Source organism: Chiloscyllium plagiosum, chromosome 41 (genome assembly GCF_004010195.1).
Source record: "Chiloscyllium plagiosum isolate BGI_BamShark_2017 chromosome 41, ASM401019v2, whole genome shotgun sequence".
In the NCBI taxonomy this organism is placed as follows: Eukaryota; Metazoa; Chordata; class Chondrichthyes; order Orectolobiformes; family Hemiscylliidae; genus Chiloscyllium; species Chiloscyllium plagiosum.
The window spans coordinates 6,809,120-6,830,849 of record NC_057750.1 but is presented as its reverse complement, the minus strand read 5'-3'; the positions used below and the strand labels follow the sequence as shown (position 1 = coordinate 6,830,849).

General features: G+C 46.0%; 1 protein-coding gene across 1 annotated transcript in view; it reads left to right on the top strand.

Annotated features, from left to right (window-relative positions):
* Nucleotides 1-13,358, top strand: part of LOC122542797 (echinoderm microtubule-associated protein-like 2) — a 132,352-nt gene extending 118,994 nt beyond the window's left edge. Inside the window, exons 18-21 of the mRNA XM_043680848.1 lie at nt 216-303; nt 3,309-3,401; nt 5,066-5,196; nt 11,522-13,358. Of these exons, the coding sequence (XP_043536783.1) occupies nt 216-303; nt 3,309-3,401; nt 5,066-5,196; nt 11,522-11,647 (438 nt within the window). The 3' untranslated portion in view covers nt 11,648-13,358. The remainder of the gene's footprint in view (nt 1-215; nt 304-3,308; nt 3,402-5,065; nt 5,197-11,521) is intronic.
* The last annotated feature ends 8,372 nt before the right edge of the window (nt 13,359-21,730 follow it).

Here is a 21,730-nt window from a genome sequence, read left to right as displayed (position 1 = left end):
CTCTGTGTCTCTGTGTCTCTGTGTCTCTGTGTCTCTGTGTCTCTCTCTCTGTCTCTCTCTCTCTGTGTCTCTCTCTCTGTAGGTCTGGCAGCAGCTGTGTAATTTCCCAGCATTCCCTGTTTTATTCCCATATTTTTGCTGCTCTCTTTCCAGAGGAGGGCTGTGGAAATCTATCTTTGATTCCTAACCAAAGAATTTCTTTTATTCTGGTATAGGGACACTCGAGTTTTCTAACACATCTGGACTGGTCGACTGACAGTCGCTACATAGTCACAAACTCTGGAGACTATGAGGTCCTCTTCTGTGAGTATAGAGTCTCTAACATTGTTGTCAAATTCTGCAGATGCTACTTAAACCTGGGGAAAGTCTTCACAAATGTCTGGTCTCTTATTCAGATGGTAACTATGTTGAGTGCGTGACTCCTTCCTAGCATGCTGTTTTTTGTGAGGGGGATAAACTGTAGAGCGGGGATGTTTTGCCACTATTAGTGTGTCCAGTTGCTCTCGATGTGGTTGTCTCTACATTGGGGAGACAGGACGCCTGTTCGTGGAACATTTCAGAACATCTCTGGGACATCCACTGCCCTGTGGCCAAAAACTAACTCCCCCTCCCACTCCGCCAAGGACATGCAAGTCTTGGGCCACCTCCACTGCCAAACTCTAGCCACCCAACACCTGGAGGAAGAACGCCTCACTTTCCACCTTGGGACCCTCCAACCACATGGGATCAATGTGGACTTCATCAGTTTCCTCATCTCCCCTCCCCTCCTCTCCCCTCACCCTTATCCCAGATCCAACCTGCCAACTAGGCACCACCCTTTTGCATTGTCCTACCTGTCTACCTTCCTTCCCACCTCTGTTCCACCCTCCGCCTCTGACCTATCACCTCCTCAGCTAGCTTCCCTCCAACACCACAACCACCACCACAACCCCCCTCCATTTATCTCTCAGCCTCCTTGGGCCATCCCCTCATTCCTGATGAAGGGCTTATGCCTGAAACGTCGACTCTCCTGCTGCTCGGACGCTGCCTGACCTGCTGTGCTTTTCCAGTACCACACTCCTTGACACCGTTGAACTGCACATTGGTGAGACCATATCTAGAGTAATGTGTACAATTTTGGTCTCATTATTAATAAAAAGAACATAATTGCTTTAGAAACAGTTCTAAGGAGGTTCAGTTGATGGATCCCTGAGGAAGGAGGAATTATTTGTGTGGGGAGGTTGTACAGCTTGTGTCTGAGCCTGTATCCACTGGAATGGAGAGGAATAAGAGGTGATCCAAATGAAATATGTAAAGTCCTGAGGGAAACTTGACAGAGTAGATGCTGGTAGGCTGTTCCCCTTTTTTGGGAGAGGTTAGTACATGTTTACAAATGAGGGGGCTTCCATTTCAGACAAATTGAGAAATATCTTGGGTAAGAAAGTTCTCACGACTCATACAGTACGGAAACAGACCCTTTGGTCCAATCAGTCCATTCCATACGTAATCTCGAACTAAACTAGTCCCACCTGCCTGCTCCTGGCCCATATCCCTCCAAACCTTTCCTCTTCATGTACTTATCCAAGTGGCATTTAAACGTTGTAGTTGTACCCACATCTACCACTTCCTCAGGAGGTTCACTCTACATGCAAACCACCCTCTTAAAGAAGAAAAAAATTGCCCCTCATGTATTTTCTTAAATCTCTCCCTCTTCTCTCCCCTCGATATGTCCATGAGTCTTGAAGTTTCCCCCCCCCCCCTCCCCACCATTCTAGGGAAAAGATAACCATCATTAACTCTGTCCATACCCCTTATGATTTTAAACTTTTAAGGTCACTCCTCAACCTCCTACACGCCAGTGAAAAAAGTCCCAGTCTTTCTTTATAACTCAAGCCCTCCATTCCCAGCAATGACCTGGTAACTCTCTTCAGCTTAATATCCTTCCTATAACAGGGTGACCAGAACTGGACACAATGATGAGGCCTCTTCTGGAACAATGTCCTCTCTAAAACATCAACATGATAGCCTTTTGAGTATAGGAGTTGGGACAAGAAATTAAGGGAAACATGCTGAACTCGTGACTGAGTGGTAGAGACCAGGTCACTAAATATCCCCTAAGGCGGGGAGAGAATCTCGGCCGTAAGGGGGTCACAGGATTTTGGATTAGACCAGAAAGTGAAATTGGGGCCACTATATGATCTATGGTGGAACACCTCAAGGGGCTGATTGGCCTACTTTTTTCAAATTTTAGCATTAACATTTGTAACTCTTTGATCTTGATTTTATAATAAAATAATAAACCGTTTTTAGAACCATAGTTTAAAATAAAATACAAAGAACTGTGGATGTTGGAAATCTGAAACAAAAACTGAAATTGCTGGAGAAACTCAGCCAGTCTGGGGGCAGAGAAAGCAGAATAAATGATTCCTGTCCAGTGACCCTTCATCAGAAACTTTTGTTAAAATGTCAAGCGAGATGAAGAGTTTTAGGACCAGAAACGTTTGACTTTGCTTTCTGTTGCCAGACCTGCCGAGTTTCTCCAGCAATTTGTGTTTCCGAACTATATTTAATCTGTCGCTATCTATTTGGAAATTGGGTCAACACTGACACAAAACTCCCTTTTGCACCAAATCCTTGTTATCCGTGGGACGGAGGAGCTTTAGATCTCCCATGGATGCCACCAAACTTGGGAATCTGTTTAGCTCAGTTGGCTTGGTTCTCAGTTTGCTGAGCAGGGTGATGCCAACAGCATGGGTTCAATTCCCATCACTGGTTTTATGTTACCGTGAAGGACTCTGCTTCTCAACCCCTTCCCTCAGCTGAGCTCCTGTGGCCCTCAGGTTAAATCGTCACCTGTCGCTTCTCTCTAATGGTCTGGTAAGACTATGGCAACACAATGACTACCAACCGTGAATACTGGTACACTGTAACTCTCCTATCGACAGTGAAGGCCAACATGGTCAGATTAGACGAGTGAATGGGGAGGGCAGTGAATTTGTGGATGGTGAGGAGCGAGTGTACTAGTTTGTATATTCTGAGTAGAATCCCATTTGTCCCCTCAGTCCTGTCTCACCGGTCAAAAGCAACCCTGGCTGATTTTGTCACCTAACTCCATATTCCTTGTACCTGCTTTTTGATGGAGTTTAGAGAAAAGTTTCATCCTACTTCAGACTCACTTGTAATGCTTGGCTAATTCTTAGATCCCTCTCAGGAAAAAGTTAAAACCTTTCTGCTGTAGCCCGTGTTCTGATTTTTGTGATTCTGTTTCTTCCTTTCTCTAAGGCTTGTGTCTCTAAGTGACGTCTCTAACCCTTCCTTCCCTCCAATAGGGACTCCTAACTGTAAACAGGTGACGAGCATGGATGTGGTGCGGGATTTGGAGTGGGCAACTTCTTCCTGTGTACTGTCCTTCCAGGTCTTTGGTGAGTATTAAATTGAAGCCTGGCTCCTCCCCTTATCCAAGTCCTATATTATCAGTACAATGATATTTTAGATTAGATTACTTATAGTGTGGAAACAGGCCCTTCGGCCCAACAAGTCCACACCGACCCGCCACCCACCCAGACCCATTCCCCTACATTTACCCTTTCACCTAACACTACAGGCAATTTAGCATGGCCAATTCACCTGACCTGCACATTTTTGGATTGTGGGAGAAAACCAGAGGAAACCCACGCAGACACGGGGAGAATGTGCAAACTCCACACTGAATCGCCTGAGGCAGGAATTGAACCCGGGTCTCTGGCGTTGATGCAGCAGCGCTAACCACTGTGCCACCGTGCTGCCGCCATTCATTTTGGAAATGGCATTAGAGGGGTAGCCACTCAAAGTTGGCTTCCTGTCATCAATGTGTATGGCTGTTGCCTTCCTTGGGTAACCACTTTGTTTTTTTAATATATTGATTGCTGTTTGTCTTATGAGAAGTCTTTAAACTTGTGTTGCTTGAAAACAAGGCACCAACCATATACAAGGGATTGGCCACCACTTGGTAAATAAATTTCTGTTAACTGTATCCGGCACTAGAACATGGGATCTGCCTTCCTTTGTAGAACTTGCAGCTGAGCAACTCTGTACAAGAAAGGGGGAACCTGAGATTGCTGCATTGCGATAGCCTGATTGGCAAGGTGTTTGGTTTTGGGGAGTGGGGGGATTGGGGAATGTTGTGCCATTTCCAAACAGCCAGTCAAAAAGTGCCAGGGCATGTCCAAACAGAGGGCGCGAGAGTGACAAATGGACAGCAGCAGCAGCAGAAACCGGTGTATAGGAAACCCCTCAATCTCCCATGGAAGGACAGGGCAGAGCCATGTAAATAGCAAGGGTGATGTTTGCTCGCTCTTCGTAGCTGCTCTAGGTATTTTAATTGTGCATGCTGGTGTGAAATGTGGTGGTTAAACTGGTCACACGTGTACATCTCATCCCAGAGTGTGTTTATTATTCCTTCACGGGATAGCGCCTTGTCTTAAAAATGGCAAACCTGCTTAAGGACTTCTCTCCAGACCAGCAGCAGTCAATATAGATTTTTTTAAAACTGCAAAGTGGTTACCAGAGGAAAGCAGTAGCCACATATTGATGCCAAGAAACCAACTTTAAATAAGTTTCCTCCACTCTATTGCCCAGTGGGTAATTGAGTCACCCCCATTGCTGTGGGTCTGGAGTCACATGTAGGCCAGATCAGGTAAGGATGGCAGTTTCCTTCCCTAAAGGGCATTTAATGAACCAGGTGAGTTTTTCCAGCATCATAACTGCTTCATGGTCATCACTAGACTCTTTAATTCCAGATTTTTAATTGAATTCCGATTCCTCTGTCTGCCACAGTGGGATTTAAACCTGGGTCCTCAGAACATTAGCTCTAAAGAGTCATCTAGACTCCAAGCATTAGCGTGCTCTCTCTCTCATGGATGGTGGCTGACCCGCTGTGAGATCCAGCATTTGTTGTTTCCTGTACAGATTCCAGTTTCTGCAATAACATGCTCCTCAGCACATTACCTGGGTCCCTGGGTTAATAGTCCAGTGAACATACCACTAGCCCATTGCCTCCCCCTAGTGGGCATTGTGCCCAGCTCATTCCTGGTTTTATTTTTCCCAGGTGTCTGGCCAGAGGGAGCTGACGGGACTGATATCAATGCCATTTGCAGGTCGTCCGATGATCAACTCCTTGTCACAGCAGATGACTTTGGGAAAGTGAATTTGTTTTCCTATCCGTGCTTGCACCCTCGGGTAAGTGTAGAGTGAACATTGGTACCTAGTGGTCTCCCTCGATATGCAGTTGCTGCCTCTTGTTACCCTGTTAGCTCTCGCTCCTCTGTAGCTCATCCACATTTGTTCATTGACCTTCATCATCCAGATCAACCTCTCCTCATACTGTCCTCCAGTATGCTCTCTGCTCACTGGTACTGATCCAACAGCTAAGTCCCTTTTTTATTCCCTTCCCCCCCCCCCAACTATCACCTTTTAGTTTTTAGAATCCTTTTCCCTCTTTTGCAAGTTCAAGAATCCTCTCTTACAAAGAAGAGTCCTATTGGGCCCTGAAGTTAAATTTTGCCCCCCGATTTTCCTAACGGCCAGGCAGTCATTTGTCCAGTGTCAATGGGAGGGGCGTGTATCTGTGTCTCTGTGTCTGTGTCTCTCTGTGTCTCTGTGCTCTGCAGAACCCCTGCCTAGCAGATTCGGGGGGAATTGCCTGGGAAAAATGGAAAATACTGCTATGTCCCCTAATGCCTGGGACTCTTTGCAAGTCTCTTTTATTTTCAAACTGGAAAATTTCACAGGCTCCACTGGAATTCACTGAAATAGTTACAGAATTGTGGCAGTACAGAAAAGGCCCTTCAGCCCCAGGAAATCTGCCGTGACACAAATTGCTGTAAGTCTACACCAGTCCCACTTTCCTGCACTCGATCCATGAATGTTACGATACCTGGTTTTCCATTTTCCTTTTGAAAAAAGATTGCGGGCTCTTGCTGCAACTACCCTCCCGGTCAGTGCAGTTCACTTTCGTAACATCAGCTGGAAGACTAGGGGGCGGAAAAACGTCCCCCAATCCCCTCATCCTCCTGCAATTCGCTTAGTCTTTAACAAAAAATGTGCTTCAGTTGCTGAAAATATTCAAAATTCTTTTTGTTGACATTTAAAAACCATCAAAGGGTATGGAGTTTAGTGTGAGAAAATGTGCAGCACCGTGGCTCAGTGGTTAGCACTGCTGCTTCACAGCGCCAGGGGCCCAGGTTCGATTCCACCCTCAGGCAACTGTCTTTGTGGAGTTTGCACATTCTCCCTGTGTCTGCGTGGGTTTCCTCCCACAGTCCAAGCAGGTCCAGGTTATGGAAGTTACTCTGACAGTTATGTCATTAACTTAGTGTTGCAGTGTGTGCCTGAGCTCATGTTACAGGGCTCTAGCACCAGATAATGGTGGTGCATTGTGTTAGGCTAGTTAATTCACTGGTAGATGACCTAATGCTGGTGTTTGTAGTGTGATGGAGGGAACCAGTGCGATAGATGATTTCTTTAGAAAGATAAGGCATGCCAGCATGGTTGGCTATGCTAACGTTATCAGATAAGCTCGGGACCAACAATTATATAACCAGGGGAAGAACAAAGCTTGGGGCGAGTCAGGGAAGACCTTTTGCTGGCTCCCACAGCTTTGATTTTGCAAGATTAAAGTTTAAGTTCATGAAGGATTTTCTGTGTCTCCTAGTAATTCTTTTATAGAACATTGAGTGATTCTTCCACAACAAGGTTAGAGTGGATTGGCCATGCTAAATTTTCCCATAGTGTCCAAAGATGTGCATGTTAGGTGTGCGAGTCAGGGGTAAATGTAGAGTTGTGGGTGGGATACCCTTTGGAGGGTTGGTGTGGACTTGTTGGGCCAAATGGCCTGTTTCCACACTGTAGGGATTCTGAAATAGCACTGAACTGGATCGGTCATGACTGAGTTAAAAATGGCAGAGCTGACTGAAGGAGAGTGGGCCAGCTCCTATTTCTTTCTGGATCTGGTCAGAATAACCCTTTTTTTAAATCCCAGTTTCCTGCTGCCTGCCATTTCTTTTGTCTGTAAAAACAGCACAAAGTAGCCCTTGGCTTTTCTTTAAATTTCAGATATTCCTAAAACAAATCTCTGTGTACGTACACAATCACGAATGCAGTAGCATATCCAACAAACCGTTCGAGTTTGACTCTATCCCAACAGACTAAAGTCATCTCTTACACATGCAGGACTTTAATGAGGGCACCATGAGGGTCCAATAACTGAACGGACCCCCATTTACTTGCAGCAGGAAGACCTCAGACAGTGGTCTGTCCCCACTGTGACATGGCAGCAGCTGTCTCTGCTTCAGTGCATAGCCCTTGGCCATTGGTCAGTTCAGTAGGATTATATTAGATTCCCTACAGCGTGGAAACTGGCTCTTCGGCCCAACCAGTCCACACTGACCCTCCGAAGAGTAACCCACTCAGACCCATTTCCCTCTGACTAATGTGCGATTTAGCACGGCCAATCCACCCTAACCTGCACATCTTTGGACTGTGGGAGGAAACTGGAGCACCCGGAAAAAACCCACGCAGACACTGGGAGAATGTGCAAACTCCACACAGACAGTCGCCCGAGGGTGGAATTGAACCTGGGACCCTGGTACTGTGAGGCAGCAGTGCTGACCATTGAGCCACCGTATCGCCCTACTGTCTTTGGTTTTTTGCTATTTGCCTTGTTTTTTCAGAAAACTCATGGTTTGCTAATTTGAGAATCAACAAATTCATCTCTGGCTTCGAGAGAGAGCGAGAGAGAACCATGTGAATTCTACTTACTGAGCTCCGATTCTTCCTGAAAGTTCTCTCTCAAAGAATTCTATCAACCTATGGCTTTCTGCTGTGGTTTTAATATAGCAAAATTAATGGCTATCAGCAGCCTGTGACAGTCCAGTAATCTCGCTTCGCATTAATGTGTGCGCTCAATTAATTCAGTGCCTTTTTATTCTATTAATCTCGCTCACTCCCCTCCGCATCATCTCAGTCTGTCTGTTTTGAAGGTGGATTTACTTTTAAGCAGAGGGAGGGGAAAGGAATTATTAAACATTTTTAAGTCACATTTGTAGGTGACCTATTTGCTTTTAAATGTCATGATTATCATATCACTACTTTTCCCACCCTCTGAATATTCTGGCACTCTGCAGAGTCAGGATTAGATTCGCTGCAGTGTGGAAACAGGCCCTTCGGCCCAACAAGTCCACACTGATCCTCTGAAGAGTAACCCATCTAGACCCTATAATTTACCCCTGACTTGGCAAATTAGCGTGGCCAATTTACCTGACCTGCACGTCTTTGGATTGTGGGAGGAAACCGGAGCACCCGGAGAAAACCCACGCAGACACTGGGAGAATGTCTGTCTGTGTGGAGTTTGCACAGTCACCCTAGGCTGGAATCAAACCCAAGTCCCTAGCACTGAGGCAGCAGTGCTAACCACTGAGCCACCGTGCCACAGTTATTGTGGTGTCTGGCTGCACACTGGATTCAGGCTGACCAGAAATCCTTCCTCCAGTTGAATATGGAAGCCATTGTTTTCAGTCCCTAGCTACTAACTTCAGCCCTGGCAACTGTCTGACACTCGGCCAGACCGTGTTTGCACCCTCCAATGAGCTTCCAATCAGACAAATCCTGCTGTTTCCAAGCTTCCCTCTGTTAACTCTACTGCCATCTCGGCTGATTGGCTGTTGAAGCCCTCGTTCACACCTTGGTGACCTCTGCCCTCGACTCTTCAAGCACGTGTCTGGCTTGGTACCCAGGCCCTACCCTCTGTAAACTCTGGTCATGCCAAACTCTGCAATCTCTTCAATCTCTCCAAATCCCCTGTTGACTGACACTGGTTTGGGTGAAGTAATGCCTCATATTTTTGATTTTTTTTTTAAAAACAAAATGATGTTCGTCTTTTATTTTCAATCTCTCCACAGTCTCATCCTTCTCTATCTTTGTAAAGGCCCCCAACCTTGCAACTCTCTGAAGTCTATGATTTTCCAATTCCTGCCTCTTTAGTTTCACCGCTATTTTGATTTTAATCACTTCCACCATTGGCTGTGCTACCTTCAACCATCTAGCACTAAATTCCCTCCTCAAACCCCTCCGCCTTCAGTTTATTCCTCCTTTTTAAAGATACTCCTTTTTAAACCTCTTCTTGGAAAACTTGGAGCTCAGTCAGAGCGAACTGAATGATGTTAGGTGCATTAGTCAGGGGTAAATGTAGGGGAATGGGTCTGGGTGGGTTACTCTTTGGAGGGTCGGTGTGGACTTGTTGGGCCGAGGAGCCTGTTTCCACACTGTAGGGAATCTAATCTAATGTTAGAAGTCACACAACACCAGGTTATAATCCAACCGGTTTAGTTAAAACCACAAGCTCTCGAAGTACTGCACCTTCGTCAGTTGAATGATTGATTGAATAATAGTGACTTGTACTCTGCAATGAACAACACAGCGAAATACAGTTAAAGTTTCAACTGTCAACACAATCTGGTGCCATTTTGTGTAGTTGAAGAATAGAAGGCTATAAATGAAAGAAAGTCCATCTTTGTTCCTCCACACTGCTCTGGCTCATCAACGTTGCAGGATGGTATGAAGCATCGTTCATAATGTAGCCATGAGTCACCTTGGAACATTTTTATGACATTAAGTGCTTTTGCAAATATAAGCTCTTGTTCACAATCCTGGCGGACGCTCCAAATGCTGCACTGTCCGACTTGACTGGGGAATATAGACCGTGGGAGGCACAGTCTCTGGATAAGGGGCCAAACGTTTAGGTCTGAGAGGAGTGAGTCCTGACCATTTGCAGTGGCTGACAAACAATAAAAGCAGGTGAACCCGTCACTTCTCTTTACTGTGTATTGTATCTCACAGCGCCAGCACAGACTAACCATTACTCATTTCAGGCTCATGAGATCTCTTTTTTTTTTCTCAAAACAAAACAATGGACACTTCTGTCACATCCACCTTTTAACTATCCCAGAGTGTTTGAGACACACCCTGAAAGGACACCTGAGAAGACCATTTTAATTTCCAGTATAGGATTATATTCACTCGAGTTTTGAGGGGGGGGGGGAAATGTTTGAACTTGAAGCTTTATTTCTTTTTTTTTTCTACTTAAAACTAAGAAGGCATCACTGTACTATAATCACTTGCAATGTTTAACTTTAACTTTACTCTTTCTTTCCACGTTGCTCCTAAGATTCTGTACTAATGTACTTAGATGGCACTTGGCTAGTGACATTATGCACTCTTTACTGTACTCCTGTACTTTTGAGTACATGTGACAATAAAATTAATAAATAAATCTCAGAAACCTATAAAATTCTCCTGGACTAGACTGGGTCAATGCAGGAAGAATGTTCCTGATGACCAGGGGGTCAATATCTAAAGGATACAGGGTAGGACTGAGATGAGGAGAAATCTCTTCACCCAGAGAGTGGGGGAAGTCTGTGGAATTCTTTGTGACAGAAAGCAGTCGGGGCCAAAACATTGAATGTTTTCAAAGAGTGCAGTCGGGGCCAAAACATTGAATGTTTTCAAAGAGTTAGATATTGTTCTGAGGGATAAAAGAATCAACAGGTATGAGGTGAAAGTTGGGACCAAGCACTGAATTGGACAATCGGCCATGATTGTATTGAATGGGAGAACCGGCTCGAAGGGCCGAATGGCCTATTCTGTTTGTGTCAGCACATCAGGCCTGTCCTGTCATTCAGTTGAATCATGGCAGATTTGTATGGTCACTTCATTTTAACTGCCTTTTGTTTCCTTTCTCAAGATTTTATTTTGTCAGGCAGGTGCATTATGAATTTCCACACTGGTTTGTCACCCTTTCCCTTTGGCCGATTTAGGACAGAGATCCACATTGGGGAGCAGCTAATGAGCAGCAAGATCGAAGATTTCATTCTGGTCACCCGGTTATAGGAAGGATATTAAAACTGGAGAGGGTTCAGAAAGAGATTTCCCAGGATGTTGCGGGACATGGAAGGTTTGAATTATAAAGAAAGACTGGGACTTTTTCACTGGAGGTTGAGCAGGTGACCTTTTATCGAGGTTTATAAAATCATGAGGGGTGTAGAGAAGGTAAATGGTTGGTATCTTTTCCATAGGATGCGGGGATTTCCAGACTAGTGGGCATATTTTTAAGGTGAGAGGAGAGAGATTTTTAAGATGAGGGGCAATTTTATTTTAGTGGTTGGAATGAAGTGACGGAGGAAGTGGGTACAGTTACAATGTTTAAAAGACATTTGGATAAGTTCATGGATAGGAAAGGATTGGAGGGATATGGGCCAGGAGCAGGCAGATGGGACTAGTTTATTTTGGGATGGGTTGGACCGAAGAGTCCTACAGCACGGAAACAGACCCTATGTAGATCGATGAACACCCAATCGTGGTGCAGTGGTACTGTCTCTAGCCCTGAGCCTGAAGGCCTGAGTTGAAGTCTCACCTGGTCCAGAGGGTGTGTCGTAACATCCCTGAACAGGTAGGTTAGCAAATACTTAGACATGCAATGACTTGTCACTGTTCTCTGTTTCTGTTACAGGCGCCAAGTCACAAGTACAGTGGCCACAGCAGTCATGTGACCAACATTGCCTTTCTCCATGACAACGCCAGTCTGATCTCCACTGGTGGGAAGGACATGAGTGTCATTCAGTGGAGCGTCGCTTAGGTTACCGTACTTTATCCAGTGATGCAATCCAGCCGTGTGGGTTGGGAGGTGCCAGGGCACTGCACAGCAAGATTCCATCCTTCAGTGCCTCATTAGTCATCAATTCTCTTTTGTTTTGCGGTTTTGCTGAATTTATTTTTTTAGTGGGAAGCAGACGGGGTATCTATTGCTCTTCCCCTACCCTCAGCACCTGCACTATGGCTTTTAAAAAATTTCTTTAGCCTCCTTGGGCCAGTTCCAACTCGGACAGTCCTATAGCTGCATTGAAATGATTCGCAGTCTGTCTCCATCACCCCTGCTGTGCTAAAGTCATTGCATTTTTTTAAAAAAAAATCAATATAAGAATCCATTCTGGAGATCCCTTTTTGTAAGCAGCTGGTTCCTGTAGGGATTCTATTCCAAAGGAATCCCGCAAACCACTCTCTCAGCTGGACCCTACAAGGGTAAGGGGGTGTGTAGGAGAGGGCACAGGTCTATTGTTGCTCCAAGGCTATCCTGATTAGTCTGATGATTGATCGATTTGATTTGCGCCAACACTACCCCGGCCTGTGTTTTTTTTTGGGGGGGTTGTTTAAAGGGATCTGCGCCACCCTAGGTCTCCAAACTGGGATTTTGTGAGAGGCATTTCCATCTCTGACCCACCGCCCCTCCCAAAGTTGCCTTCCTGCTACGTTCAAACGGATGGCCCAATGCAGTGAAAACTCTGGGAGCCTTTTCCTCACCCTCTCTGCTGAAGGACGGGACACTGTTTCCAATTCTGCGACAGACCCTTTTCACGGCTGGAGCCCGTGGGGAATCTTCACGGGGACACCCTCTGTCTAAAACCATCAGGAGTCAACCAAACGGGCAAAAATAGTTCTCTTGTATTCAATTTATTTTCTAAATCTGCTGAGAATGTCATGGCTGACCATTCGATATTTGTTTCTCTCCGATTGTCACCTAGTTTGGGATTCCCAGACTAGTCCCACAAGATAGTACTTGGGTTTGTTATTTTAAGTGAGAGGTGTGGGGTTAAGAAGTGTTTTTGCTTTTGCCATGTTGACTGCAGTCCCTCGATCAATCATGTAGCATGGAAGAGGCCCTTCAGCCCATCAAGTCTGTGTCACCATGGGAACCCAACTGGCTCATGGGAATTCACTTTCTTGTTGGACTAACACATCTTCCAAATGAGTGTGTTTTTTCCCTCTTTTTCTACCACCCCCCAAGCCCAAAGTTTGATTAGATAGCCACAGGCTCTGATCCTATTTCCACACTATGGATTTACAACCGGGAAAGCCTGTCTAACAGGCCATTATCCTTTTTTTTTGCTGTTTCTAAGCACAGTAACAAACGTGTATGCACTAAACTTCCATTCGCACCATTTAAGTGCCAATGTTATCAATCTGCTGACCCGGCAACACCACACGGCCATCACCTTGACACCCAACTAAAGCAGTTGGATGGGATTTATCAGGTAAAGGCCTGGTTGACAGCAGCAAAGCCGTTTGGTTGTTAACGGATTCCCGAATACATTTGTTACCCTCTACCTGTTTTGGCTGAACCATGGTTTAAATCCCTCCTGATGCTCCTCAAATGTGCTCTCTCTCTCACTGTCATTTATAAATCTGATCTCACCAATCTCCCCCACATTCTGAGAATGGACTTTTTTTTTTAAAAAGTGTATACAACTTAACTTATTTAAGGATCACAATGAAGAAATACAAATGGAAAATGAATGTGTTTCTCCACTGTAGAGAATTAACTTTTTTTTTGAAGATGTCTCTATTTTGTGGAGGCTGTATCAACAAGTACAATTGCAATTTTTTCCTGCAAGTCCCTAAACCCAGTCAAGAGGCCTGTGTCAGTGGTCAGTGTGTTAGAACCTTCACAAGAATCAACATCCTTCCAAGCACTCGCGGGAGTCCTGCGAGTCACCAGTAACTCTTCATTTTAGAATCAAACTTCCTATTTCTCAGAAAGAGTAGGTGACAAGGGGAAACTTCCCTTTTTTATTCCCTCTTTGTAGAGATATAGCATCATTAACTTTTTTTTTTCTTTGAATGCATGTTTCCAGAAAGGAAGACATTCGGCCCATCTTGTCTGTGCTGGGGCTGTGACCAAAGTGAACACTACTTGACAAGCCCCCCCGACCCCAACCCAGCGTCTCGTTGACCAACGTAGACCGAGCAGTAATCCAGAATGCTTGGAGAACACTGGGTTCGGTTCTTGATGTGGCTAGAAATCCAGAATTTAAACCTATTCAATGGCACCAGAATTATCCATTGTCATAAAACCCATCTAGTTCATTAAGGGTGTCTAGGGATGGGCACTAAATGGTGTCCCAGCCAGCAACTCCCACGAGTGAATAAAAGTTAATGACGTTTAGCAGCTTGGGCCTACATGTGGCTCGAGAACTATAGCCACATCGTTGATTCTTAACCGAACAAGTGGCTTGGTTCAAGGACATTTAGGAATAAGCAACAAACACTGGCCTTTGCCAGTGATGCCCAGATCTCCTGAAGGACTCTCAGTAGTTTTTTTTGTTCCTGAGAGTGATCGGTCTGTGGAATTCTCTTTCCCAGAAAGTAGTGGAGGTTGTGTTGATGAATTCATTCAATGTTGATTAAAACCCTGAAAGAACAGCCGATGCTGGAAATCAGAAACCAAAACAGAAATTGTTCAGAAAAACTCAGCGGGTCTGGCAGCATCTGTGGAGAGAAATCGGAGTTAATGTTTCAGGTCCAGTGACCCTTCCTCAGAACTGCTCTGAGGACCTGACCTCTCAGATGCTGCAAGTCCTGCTGAGCTTTTTCCAGCCATTTTCTGTTTTAGTTCAAGGTTTGTGTGTGTTTTTTTTTGAATAGGGAGTGAAGAGTTAATGGAGAAGAGAGCAGGGCCAGACAGAATGTGGGGGGTTCTCACTGCAATCCGGCCACAGTCTGATGGCATGGGGGCTAATTGGCCTAAATTTCTCCTGTATTTTATAGTTCAGCCGCAAACCCTCTTTGCTTCAGTCGCTGTGGTAAACATGCCAAAATCCAGAAGTGCCAATGGTAAGAAATCATCCTGCTTTGTTTGTGTCATTCCTGGGCTTGGTTGTCTTTTATTGCCAACCAGCAATTTTTTTTTCACCCCCCTCCCCCATCCCTGCACTCACTCAAAAATTGCCTATTTGTGGAAGAATTCTGATTGGCTGAAGATACCCATGAAAGCATGCCATTTCATTGGGTCTTGGGGAGATGCAAATTTAAAGTCCTACTGAAGACATCATTTAATCTCTGATGTAAAGGCATCATTACCAGGGTTTTTTTTTTTAAGAAAGTTGCCTGTTTTATTTTTGTTGCAGGGAATCTAATGCTTCTTTCAAAGTGAGCCTGAATGTGTTTGCAACGCACAGCAGTTCCTTCATTAGTGCCTGAATGACGTATTGGTGCTCTTTGTTTAGTGATGTGTTTTGTAACTAAGTGGGAACCTATATAGCACATCACCGACCAATTTTTTTGCTTACTCTAATTTCTCATCTAGCTTCCCCCCTCCCCCCCCGCCTTGTGGGTGGGGGTGGGGATTTATTGCCTACATAGTTTGAGTGATGGGCGGTTGCTGCCGAACTGAAGGTGGTCTGGATCGAAATGGAGCCTGATGCCAAGCTTCTACTCTCCAATCTGACCAAACCTGGATCTGTCACCCGTCCTAGGAACTTGGCAGTGCCCAAACACCGCAGCAGTCAGGCAACTGACAACCAGCTTCAATCATCAGTGAGGTGAAGCGCTGGCGATTCAAGTGAAGAGATGAATTTTTAGTAACACGTCCTGCAACATGGAGAGTTAAATTGAAAGTTCCTTGAGCTCTGGACTTCACCTTCTCTCCTAAAAGGGGAAAGCAAAAAATAACCCTCTATGCAGTTTCTCAAAAATCTTGTCTCTGTGTTTCGCTGCTGAGCAGCATACAAACCGCTGTGCAACCCTTCCAACTGGTTTCTCTAATGGTGCTTCAAACCCTTTTTTTTTCCCCTGTCGTTGCTGCTAGACCTAGTGAGAGGATCTCCTAGGAGAGAAGGCAAAATCGTCACGAAAGCAACAGAAAGGAATGATTTTATAAGGATGTTGCCAGGGTTGGAGGATTTGAGCTATAGGGAGAGGCTGAACAGGCTGGGGCTGTTTTCCCTGGAGCGTCGGAGGCTGAGGGGTGACCTTATAGAGGTTTACAAAATCCTGAGGGGCATGGATAGGGGGAATAGACAAAGTCTTTTCCCTGGGGTCAGGGAGTCCAGAACTAGAGGGCATAGGTTTGGGGTGAGAGGGGAAAGATATAAAAGAGCGGCATGGACGGGTTGGACTGAAGGGTCTGTTTCCATGCTGTACATCTCTATGACCTTACGTGGCTCAACACGGAGTAGGAAGGAGTGGGTGTTGGAGAGGCTTGCCGGCTCATAGACACTGAAACGAATGTTGGTGGTTTGGTTTGAGGCTGGGTCCTTGTGTGTTCAGTTAAAGGACAAACCTATTGACTGGACTAAAACAAAGGAAGGTTAACGAGACCTGAGGATTGGTGTTGAACTAGACAAATTCATGATTTTTTTTCATCAAAAGGAATAAAATGTAAAAGTAGGGAGGTCTTGCTAAAACTATACAAGGCACTAATCAGACCTTTATCGGAGGAAATGTTCTGGCATTAAAGGCAGTCCAGAAACTGTTCACTCGCAGGTATGGAGGGACTGTCTTATGAGGAGCGTTTGTGTAGGTTGGGCCTGTACTCATTGGAATTTAGCAAAATGATTGGAAGCTTGGTTATAACACTGGGCAAAAGTGAGGACTGCAGATGCTGGAAACCAGAGTTTAGATTAGAGTGGTGTTGGAAAAGCACAGCAGGTTAGGCTCCCCGTTCTGTGCAACTTGACAGGGTAGGTGCAGATGTGGATCTCCTTGTGGGAGAGTCAAGGATCGGAAGGCCATCTTCCCCAAATAAGAGCTCACCCATTGAAGACCGAGATGAGGAGGGATTTCTTGTCAGAGGGGAATGAATCTGTGGAACTTTTTACCGCAGAGGGCTGTAAGTAAAGTCAAGGTTGTGAGAGATGTTTGCTCTGTAAAAGAATCCAGGATTATGGGGAAAAGGCAGGCAAGTGCAGCTGAGGGGTATCAGATCATCCGGGATCTCCCTGAATGGTGGAACAGACACGATGGGCTGAATAGCCTCCTTCTCCCACATCCTGTGATCTTGTACGTTATGATGCCATAGATTCATGGGTCCTGGAAGAGGAGAAAAAATAATCAGACCAGTTCCATTAACAAAGGACTTCAATGTAATGCATTTGTTCTCCGGTTCTGAATTTTGTAGCCAGCACTAACTACAGAGGAACCTCGATTATCCGAACATCGGATTATCCGGCAAGATCACAAGGTCCCAATGCTTGGTTAAACTGTTATTCCGCACTCGATTATCCGGAATTTGATTAACCAAACAAAATACACCCCTCCCGTGTCCTTCGGATAATCGAGGTTTCTCTCTACCGTAGAGATGTGTTGCTGGCTGTAGGAATCTCTCCCTATTTTCAATTCAAGCCCACTGGTCAGGATGGCCTGAATTTGACACTAAATTAACAATCCTAGGTCGGAGTCAACAGCTGGGCACAAGTAGGAAATGGGGACACTGTCATATTGGGGAGTAGAGGGACTTTTATCATGGTGAGGCTTGAGGTGTGGAATTGGGGTAGAATTTCATGCTGCATCTAGCTCAGCCAGTGTTTGCTCACTCAGTGTGAACAATGGAAGTGCAATTGTACTCAATGCCAATATTCTGGGTCTTTTGCATTCAGTGTACCCTTTACTAAACAAAATAGTGCTCCTCAAGTGAAGGGTTCACAGCATCAGGGAGCCGGGTTCAATTCCAGCCTCTGTGGTGACTGTCTGTGCGGAGTCTGCATGTTCTACCTGTATCTGTGTAGGTTTCCTCCGGGTGCTCTGGTTTCCTCCCTCGCTCCAAAGGTGGGCAGGTTAGGATGGTTGGCCATGCTAAATTACTCATGGTGTTCATGCTCAGTGAGTTAGCCATGGGAAATGTAGGGATGGAGTGGGTCTGGGTGGCATGCTTTTGGAGAGTCGATACAGACCCGATGGGCTGAATGGCCTCTTCCCGCATTGCAGGGATTCTGTGAATTACAAGAAGGTAGTTCCACGTTGTGTGACTTCAGTTATGTAGATGGACTGGAGGTGTTGGACCTGTTTCTCTTTGGAGAGGGTTGTGCGGAGATTCGATCGAGGGTCCTGGGCAGAATAGAGAGGGGTGTGGGGAATATTGGTGGACAGGCCAAGGCCTAGCGAGCCCTGATAGAAAGTGATTGGATGTAGAACCAAAGGTGTGGTGAGGAACAAGCATTGTATAGAGTGAGTTGTTGGGATGTGGAAGGCACAATCCACGAATGTGGCTGGAGGCCCGTTTCTGTCGAAGCTTTCATGAGGGAACTTGATGGCAACATAATGGAGGTGAGCAGTAGCTGTGTTAGTCTTAGTGTTGGCCTGGACACAAAGGGCCAAATGGCCTCCTTCCGTGCTAACCATCAATGACAACTCCGGGAATATGCCTAACCCCTGAGGTGAGAGGATGTCGAACCCTGCTCCTTGGGTGGTTGGTCTGAACTTTGGGGCCAGTAAATGCAGTAACTGCTGTCCTGAAAGTCCACAAACTCTAGGTAAGGGTCCAGGACTAGGATGAAATTGGATTCACTCAAATCCTTGTGGCTGCGTGCAATTCTCTACTGGAGAGCAATGGATGCTTAGCCATTTATGTTCACGACAGAGATCAATAGCCTTGGGTGTGCTGAAGGATAATGAGGGAACTGGAGTTTTAAGTAGATGAGTCATGATCTGTTGAAGGGTGGAACAGGATTAAACGGAGAAAGAACCTTTCCTCCAGTTGCTGATCGAATCAGTCCTTTCGAGTTGTTCACTATGATCAGGGTTGACCATCCAACTCAATCCTCTATTCCTGCGTTCTTCCCATAGCGTTTGATCCCTTTAGCCCTAAGAACTGTATCTGACTCCTCCTTGGAAAAATTCAATGTTTTGGCCTCCACTGCTTTCTGTGGTAGGGAATTCCAAGTAGAAGGCAGAGGTTTAGGGTGAGGGGAAAGCTATGAAAGGGGCAACTTTTTCACGCAGAGGGTGGTGCGTGTATGGAATGAGCTGCCAGAGGAAGTGGTGGAGGCTGGTGCAATTACAGCATTTAAAAGGCATTTGGATGGGTATATGAACAGGAAGGGTTTAGAGGGAAAAGGGCCAAATGCTGGCCAGTGGGAATAGATTAATTTAGGATATCTGGTCAGCCTGGACAAGTTGGACCAAAGGGTCTGTTTCTGTGCTGTACATCTCTATGACCGAGGCTCCCCACTCTCTGGGTGAAGACATTTCTCCTCATCTCAGTCCTACCCCACATCCTTAGAATGTGGGCCCATGGTTCTGGGCTCCCCTGGTCACCAGGAACATCCTTCCTGTAATTGCCCAATCATGGAGCAACAATGCTTTCGTTTTCACTGCATTGTCTTGGTTTAAGTGACATGCTGTCTCAATATGGAGGGTGGTTCAGCACTGTCAGGTAGCACCAATACCTGGGATTGCCATTGACAGGAGCAGGGGCAACTGGCTGATGGGCGACCGGTTACTGGACTGGCTGGGAGCTGAGGGCCTGGAGAGAGGGAGGTAAGGGCATCTACACTCTGCCTTCCGTACCAGAGGCTAGTATTTTGAAGCTTTTGTTTTGACTAGATTCTCTCCAAACTTGGACAGTTATCAAGTGCTTGAGAAAGAAAATAATGGGAGCGAGGCAAAGTCTGTCACAATTGGGATGTGGAAATTGAGAATGAACTGTGGGCAGTGTGATATTTTGGCAGAGATGTCACCCCCTAGGGTGATTGAGTGCCAACACTACCTGTCACCCACCCTACCTTCTAGAATCGGGCCAAACTTTCCCGGAGGGCAATCAGTGAAAAGGACAGTGACCCGTCGAAACCTGGATTGGCAAATTTAACATTGCTGTGTAAGACTGAGATATTCCGCTTGCTGGAGGTCAGGGACAGTGTATACAGACCTGTACAGTGTATGTATGGTATTTTTATAATCCTAGCAGAAAAATCTTTATAACCAAAACATACTGTCATGCCATAAGGCTGGGGAAACTGAAATATAAGATGGCTTTTTAGCTGCGCTGCAGTTTGTTTTTTTTTTAAAGAAAATAAAGTTTATGTTGTATGTGTACATTTGATCAAATAAAATATGGAAGCATTCTCACATCATGAAATGTATTTGGGAGCTATTTTTAAAATTCCATTCCATACGACACCGGCCGTTCTGTCCCTCGAAGGCGTGCTGCCCCTTGAATCTGTTCTGCCAATGTATCAGGACTGATTTCTCAGCCCTGTACTCCTGCCTTCTCCCTTTAACCCTTGATCACCCAAGGATCTGTCTTTCCTGGGTTTAAAGATAAAGGCCTCCTCAGCCTTCACTGGTAACGAGTCCCACAGATTCCCCACCCTCTGGCTGAAGAAACTCCTCTGCATTGCGCTTCGGCGGGGCGGTGTGGACTTGTTGGGCCGAAGGGCCTGTTTCCACACTGTAAGTAATCTAATCTCAGTCCTAAAGGGCTGACCTTTCACTCTGAGGCTGTGCCATTGGATCCTAGTCCTTCCTACTGATGGAAACATCTTCTCCACGTCCACTCCACCCACGCCTCTCCGTATCGTGCCAGTCCTATTCACTGCACGTGTTCACCATTGGTAGGCCCAACATTTTGTTGCCTGTCCCTAATTGCCCCTCGAGGGAATAGAGTAGAATCTCCACAATGTAGAAAGGCCATTGGGCCCAACAAGTACACACCGACCCTGCGCAGAGAATCCCACCCACCCATTCCCCATTTCTCTACATATCCCCTAACCTGCACATCCCTGAACTCATGACCAATCCACCCTAACCTGCACATCCCTGAACTCATGACCAATCCACCCTAACCTACACATCCCTGAACTCATGACCAATCCACCCTAACCTGCACATCCCTGAACTCATGACCAATCCACCCTAACCTGCACATCTTTGGACTGTGGGAGGAAATCCACACGGGGAGAATGTGCAAACTCCACACACACAATCGTCCGAGACTGGAATCGAACCCGGGTCCCTGGCGCTGTGAGGCAGCGGCGCTAACCACTGAGCCACCAATTTGCTGAATCAGTAGATATACTGTCAAGGCCTTGTTAAATTTATTAAACAATACACAGTTTACAAAACAATTAACATTAACAGCTGTATCCAGAGAAACAGCAATTTACAAGGGAGGGGAATGGCAAAGCCAGGCCCCAAACCCGACCATTCAACTAGTTTTCAGGGAAATGAGGACAAACCTCAAATCCCAGTTTCAATCATCACAAAACAGTAATGATGACATTTGTACATACAAGACAGTCCAATTACATAAAAAACAGTGCATACAATGCAGACTCCCAGCTAGGCCCGCCCGTCCCTCCCACCTTCCGGCCACTCTAAGGCAGCCCGCCCCTATGCCCCTGTTAAGGCCTTTTACCGTGCACTCCTCAGTTGCACATTAGTTGAGGTGTTACCATGGAGAAAGCAATTGATGTCATCTTGTCAACCCACCCTGTTACTGATAATCCAGAACCAAGCACTAAAGAGACCATAGTCCTACCAGAGATTAGGGCTGCTCTCTCATGGGAGAGGGTGAGAGCTGGTGGTGGTTTAACCTGAGGGTCACCACACCCCATAAGGGGAGAGTCTTTCCTGGTGACCTCAGCTGCTCTGGCAATTGAACCCATATTGTTGGTGTCACTCCGTGATGCGAGCCAGCACCCTGACAGGGACTTGACCTTGGACCCTCTGATAAAGAGGCTGATGCTCTACTGACTGAGCTACTGGGGCTCAGAGTCAACTGCCCCAAACCAACGTCAAAAAAGGTGGTGCTGGAAAAGCACAGCCGGTCAGGCAGCATCCGAGGGGCAGGAGAATCGACGTTTTGAGCACAAACCCTTCATCAGGAATGCAGGGGTGCCAAGGGGGCTGAGAGATAAATGTGAGGGGGGGTGGGGCTGGGGGAAGTTAG